This window comes from Oculina patagonica, chromosome 14, assembly GCF_052425735.1.
Source record: "Oculina patagonica isolate OP01 chromosome 14, crgOcupat, whole genome shotgun sequence".
Lineage (NCBI taxonomy): Eukaryota > Metazoa > Cnidaria > Anthozoa > Scleractinia > Oculinidae > Oculina > Oculina patagonica.
The window spans coordinates 18,984,763-18,991,170 of NC_135771.1; the positions used below are offsets into that span (position 1 = coordinate 18,984,763).

General features: G+C 42.4%; 1 protein-coding gene across 1 annotated transcript in view; it reads left to right on the forward strand.

Moving 5' to 3' along the window:
• Positions 1-5,242, forward strand: part of LOC144638774 (WD repeat-containing protein 36-like) — a 34,849-nt gene extending 29,607 nt beyond the window's left edge. Inside the window, exons 20-24 of the mRNA XM_078498033.1 lie at positions 987-1,154; positions 1,679-1,800; positions 2,464-2,554; positions 3,832-4,019; positions 4,413-5,242. Coding sequence (XP_078354159.1) covers positions 987-1,154; positions 1,679-1,800; positions 2,464-2,554; positions 3,832-4,019; positions 4,413-4,562 — 719 coding nt within the window. The 3' untranslated portion in view covers positions 4,563-5,242. The remainder of the gene's footprint in view (positions 1-986; positions 1,155-1,678; positions 1,801-2,463; positions 2,555-3,831; positions 4,020-4,412) is intronic.
• Positions 5,243-6,408: the final 1,166 nt, after the last annotated feature.

Sequence of the window (6,408 nt, forward strand, 5' to 3'; positions counted from 1 at the left end):
TAAATTCAGCCTCTGGCACCTTCGAGCAGAGCTCCTGAACACATTCAAATATTTGTGAAAAAGTTTGTAAGCGTACACTCCGAAAAGATCTTCTTGGTTTAGTTTGAGGTCAATTTTCAAGAATTTATTCAAAAGTCTTGCTTTTTCTTTTACTATGAAGTGAACTGTCAAGATAAGATTTTTTTTTCTAAGATATGGCAATTTTTTTATTTGTGTCCGAAAACTGAAAAAGGGAGCAAAATTTGTAAGGCAAATCGTATTGTTGCATCCCTCAAATAAAGGGCCCCTTTTTGATTGGACAACTGCGAACCACGTGACGCGCTTCAGAATTGTTGGGCTCGCACGTGATTAGGTCGTGCGCCTTGAGACGGAGGCAAGATTGTGCCGTGTTTTGGCTAGAATTGTATAATAGTTTACGCGAGTAAGCGCAGGAACGAGTGAGTTTTCCAAAGTTTTGTAACAAGTGAATAAAATTCTGAACAAAGCACTTTTTATGCTGCAATTTGTTTGTTATATATTTTTATAAAATGTCCGAGGAATTCGCATCTTTAGAAACGAGAAGACAACTGGGGCGAGTCTCATCTTGCAGTTTCTTGTGTGACCGTTACTGGGGCCATTGCTATTCATCGTCTGTTTGGCCGCCCCCACCCCCCGCGCCACATAGAACCCACTAGAATTAAAATTTAACTGTTGCAAACCCTTAGTTACTCTTTGACATATTACAGTTATTATATGTGTCCCATACTGGGCGGACGTCGCGAGTCAGTAAGTGCCCAGTTTCCCAATTGCTCCTTTATCGCATTCAATATGGTGGAAAAGAGCTTTCTGGGGTATTATTTTGGCTATTAAAATAGTGTTGAAACACGAAATACATTATTTTTTCGCAAAACGTCTCAGATATTTTTATATTTTTTTTTTTGGCTGACAAAGAAAAAGGATGCATTAGCTTGTACGTAATACGTGAAAAATGTTTTAATATTCTACAGAATTTGGCGACGTCAGGGAAGCTTTGACTACAGCCGGAGAAGATAAACCTGCTGCTGCCGTCAACACTGCAAGTTATAAGAGTCCTGATCAACTGTCAGATGAACTGGTCACATTATCTCTGCTCCCACAATCAAGATGGCGACATCTCACAAGCTTAGAGCTTTATAAAGGTAATTCAACTCTCTAGCCGCTTTTCTTCCTCCCCCCCCCCCCCCCCCCGTGGCTAGCGCTACATAAGATGCCTGTGAGAAGAGTAGAACCTTCACTAGCACATCTGACAATCAACATTTTGTGATTTTTGTGGTTTTAGGCAAGTGGGTATTGTATATAAAACTGTTTCTAGGTCCTAGGTATTTTATGTTAACAGCATTCTTCGCTCGACCGGCGAAAGAAATTTGTTGAACTCTGCAATTGTTCATAATAACACGTTTCAGGCGCTGTGACCAATCAGAGCTAACGTGCTGTTTTCTCAACCAATCAGAAACAAAATGAAAACCACTAGCGACTCGGTTGCCCGTTTTCCCGCGCTTTGCGCCGATGTCACGTTTTTGCTTGGAGTTCTGATGGTTTCATTGCGTTACCTGCGGTTTTGTGATTGGCTAGATGTAATTTCTTTGGTTTTGGATGCTAGCTTGACGTTGAAAAACTGATGTATATGGCTAATAACCACGATAACTATGATTTCATTTTCAGAAACGTAACAAACCAAAGGAGCCTCCCAAGGCGCCAAAAGCCGCTCCATTCTTTCTACCAACTACACAAGAACTGGTTCCAAAATTCCTCCAAACTGAAGGCGATCAACCGGATGATACGGTGAGTTATCCTACTAGTCAATAAGCTATTTATCTCTCTGATAATTTGTTCTCATTGCGATAAAGGATCAAATGTTTTTATGTAGACTTTTACTTGGTGCAAGTCTAGTTTTTATGTGGCCTTTGCCAAAATTGATTACTAAAAATGAATTCCATATATTTGGGTAATAAAGAGATCGTGGGCGGTGTTGGGGGTGTATCACGATTGAGGGTCTATTTGGGGACCGTCTGTTTGGTGTCACGGATGACCCCTGTTTATAGGCCTTTCACTTACTGTAGGACGCACAGATGGGTCCGCTTATGTTACAACATGCTTTCACGGGAAAACATGGGTTAACATGCCTCCACGCGCCTAACAACATGCTTTCCACGCTGTGGCCGAGTGGCTTGTGCATTGGACTCTGAATCGAGTAGTTCGGGTTCATGCCCTGGTCGGGGTCACGTTGTTGTGTTCTTGGACAAGACACTTTACTCTCATAGTGCCTCTCTCCACCCAGGTGTTAAAATGGGTCCGGAATGAATTTATTGCTTGGGCTACCCTGCGATAGACTAGCATCCCATCCAGAGGGGAGTAGAAATACTCCTAGTCTGCTTCATGCCATAGTAAGAAACCGGTGATAATCCCCGGCAGTTGTGGGTCATTAACGTTACCATGTTTTCACAGGAAGTCAAATCTAAAATACTGGACATGAAACAGCTTCAACCAGACTCGGAATTTCAAAAGAGTTTAAAGGAATGTGCGAGTTCGGAAAACTGTGAGTAGCTGGCCTTTGTAATAGAATAAGACTTTGGTTTTCCAATCTGTAAATAGCAACGTAATACTTGCATATAACACCATGCAGGGGCGTAGCCAGCTTTTTGAAGAGTTGTAGGCCTGGCCACCTTTTTTTGTGAGGTTGGGGGGGGGGTGGGGGGGGTGTTTTTAATATTTTTTTTTTTTTTTTTTTATTTAATTTTTTTTTTTTTAAAAAGAAAAATTTTTTTTTTTTTTTTTGGGGCGCCCCCCCCATGTAACGGCGAAGGTTTAGCAGTTAGGTCCTTTGCAAGTCTGGTCCTGGCTCTGTTTTTTCTCACGAAACGTCGCGTCTTTGGGAGCGTTCAGTTGCGTGACACAAAGAGGGTTGCTATTGGACTATGTCCGTTACAAAGGTCGATATAACTGATCAGCATAGAGCTAATAGGTGACTTGAAAAATCTTTGTTTAATTCTGTACTCCGTAGGTGGCCTTAAATAAATAGGGGGTTAACCAACCCTCGAGAACGTCGCCAAACAATTTAATGAGCAGTACAATATTTTTGCACGCGCATTATACATTTTTGTGCATTTCTTAGCCGTCGTCTGCAAAACAGCAACTTGAAATGACCAAATCTTTCGTATTTTGGAGAACGTGGAACGATGAGGGTGAATTTTTCATGTTTCTGTTTAATATTGAACGCTGTTCTTAGTTGTTTGTTTGGGATTCTTTTAAGAATAAATAAAAAAAGAATTTTTTACAACGGTAGTTGGAACTAGTAACAAAATCATTTTTCAATCACGTGTATGATTCCAAATCATGTATCTCTTTCTTATTATGTTTCTACCTAGTAGCTTAGCATATGCCATAATTTCTTTCCACACACATTTTAAATATCGACGAAACTAATCCTAACAGCATGCGGGCAGTTTGTTACATTCAAACCTAGTTGTCTGGCCTAGCTCCCACGAGTCTCCTGTAGCTCATTGGTAGAGCGTCCGACTGTTGCGCGGAAGGTTATAGGTTCGACTCTGCCTCGTCCCCAGGCGTCCTCCTCCTTGGTCGTTGCACGGTTCGCTTGGCTTTGTGGGACTGACTTGCACGGTTCCCTTGGCGTTCGGGGCCTGATACGGACCATCCATCGCCGCGCACCCTGTTTTCCCGCCTTAACCATTCGGCCGATCGGCGCCTGGGGATGAGGCAGGGTTCGACTTCTGTTGGCAAAATTCTGAATTGCTTTTCCCGATAATTTTTGTCACTGAGTAAACAGTACTGTTTTTTTTCTCATTTACTTTGTAGATGAACCTCTTATGGAGCGCCTCAAATCAATGGGACCGTCATCCATTGACGCAGAAATCCGCTCTCTCGGTCCGTCAGCTGGGGGAGATGTCAAGCTTCTCGAACTGTTCATGTTGTTTATGGAGCGTCAGTTACATTCACGGCGAGACTTTGAGTTCACAGAGGCTTTACTGGGGCTCTTTCTCAAGGTAAATAGCATCCATAAATGTTGCGGGGTGTTGGGAGAATAACTTGACCATTTTCAAACTCGATCCAACATGTTGCAACAGGGTGGGCAAACGATTGCAACATGCTGTGCGCAACAATGATGGGATAGGTGTCGAAATGTTGCGTGCGTTTGAAAGCAGCTCTGAGGACGAGAATGGCGAGTGTACAGCCATCCACTCTCCCCAGGAAATATATATATTTTTTTCATGACGAGAGCCTGAACACAGGCTACTGGGGACTAGTTAATCTGAAACCCCATACAGGACCAGATCCCTACCGTTGATTTGGTGGCAAATGTGCTTTCAATATTTTATTTGCAATCCCGACTTGCAGCTAAATGAGATCTGATGAAGTTTTCTTTTCTTGACTTGTAGCTCCATGGTCCCATGATAGCCGAACACGCAGAACTAACGGAGATAGCAGCCCGCTTAATGAAGGAACACTCTGCTGCCTGGTCAAACATCCAAGACTTGCTGAACCAGTGTTCCTGTCTGATCGGCTACCTTAAAAGTGCTGTAATATAGCGTTGTTTTCAGTTGAGTGTAGAAAATCTAAAACAAAGTTATCACTCTGGCCAATCATAAAGGACAGCAGCAATCCAGTAAACCAATCAAATCTCCGAGAAAATTAATGTAGCCAGCACGAAAAGCGGGAGAACGTGCGTTAGCGATTCACGTGTAGTTTTGGTTTTACTCCTGATTGGTCGAAAAAGTGGCGCAAGATTTTTGAACCAATTACGAAGCGTAGTAATGCAAAACCAGAGCTAATGTGAATTACGTTCGACACTCAAGTGAAAACCGCTCAAAGGTGCAGCGTAGCTATTCAAAGAGCAAACGACTGCATCGAAAACCAGCTTGTGTAGTATTTACAGAGATTGAGTGGCGGGAGTTACAGCACTGGAATGTGGAAATCCGTGGAAGAATTTTCCGGGACTTGCAGGGCATGAAATTAGGCTCTTTGAGTGCGGACTGCAGATGATGTTGCCTCCCTCAAACGATCTCGGAAAAAAAAGGAATTTGTATGACTATAAATCGCATAGAGAAAGGTGAAAAAAATGTGTTGCTGTGTAGGTAACAGAATTGAACTGGGGAATGGATTTTTTCGCTATCTGAACGATACATTGTGTTAACGGCTTCCGTATCCCAATTGTAACCCAACTAAATCACTTTGTTATCTGAGTAAAATACAAAATAATCGTACACAATTGTTGTCTTTGTGTGCTTGTCCTTTCTATTAACTTAATGTTCCAATCTAAAACTCTCAATATTTAAACAATAGATAACAATTTCGGGGGTAATGTGAGGGTTTTTTTTTGTTTCAATCTTATATTCACCTTATATCAGCAACAAAGGGGAGACCTGCCATAGAATTCTCAGCGCGTGTAAGGAAGGAAGGAATTCACATTACCATCGAAGCTGTTTTGGAGGTGGATTTCTATTGTTTCAATATTTAGATTTTTAGATGCACTAGTACCTATTATAACCTATCTGATAACTTCTACGGTTAGCTCAGTTGGGAAAGCACCGGACTGTCGAGCGGGAGGTCTCAGGTTTGAGTCCCAGACCGGTCCAAGAGTCTTAAAATAACTGAGGAGAACGTGCTGCCTTTTCAATGACATCTGCAAATGGTTAGATATTCTAGTCTTCTCGGATAAGGACGTTAAACCGTAGGCCCCATCTCTTGCATCTCCCACGTTATGTTTAGCAGGGGACGTTAAAGACCCGCACACTTATCGCAAAGAGTGGGGCACGAAGTACCCGGTGTTGTGGTCTGGTCTTCTTCCGAAGTTCTTGGTTGGGTGGTGGGGTGAGATCATATATATGGACGGATAGCGGCCTGCCAAAGGCGCCTGATATGTTTATGTCTGGTCTCATCTCGTGACTTTAATTGTGAAGCTCAGCGCACTGAGCTTTGGGAAATGCGCTATACAAGAAGTCAAAAGAGGTGCGACCTTTGACACTGGCACAAAAGAAACACGTGGTCACGCTTCTTGTAATGCCAAAATAATTGGCGAGGGAAATCCCCCTTTATGGCAAAACTGTTAAGGCTTGAAAATTTAAGAATGGCCGTTTAAGAGGTGGACCCCATTGTTTTAATTAGATGCGATAATTAGACGATCTAAAAGAGGTGTGAGCTAGACACTTGCACACAATGGTCACGTGACTTAAGCCCCTCCTTATGTGCAAGTGTCAAAGTCATGTATGAAAAGCCCTACCCTAGCTTGTACGGGTAAAACGATTTACTCGTAGGAATACTGCGCTTGCCCGTGGCTTTTTTCGAAATTTGGTCTCATTTAAAGCATATGAGGAGAAGCTAGAAATGGCCTGTTTTTCAGAGTGTATCTTCAATGGCCATTTCAGTTTATATTGT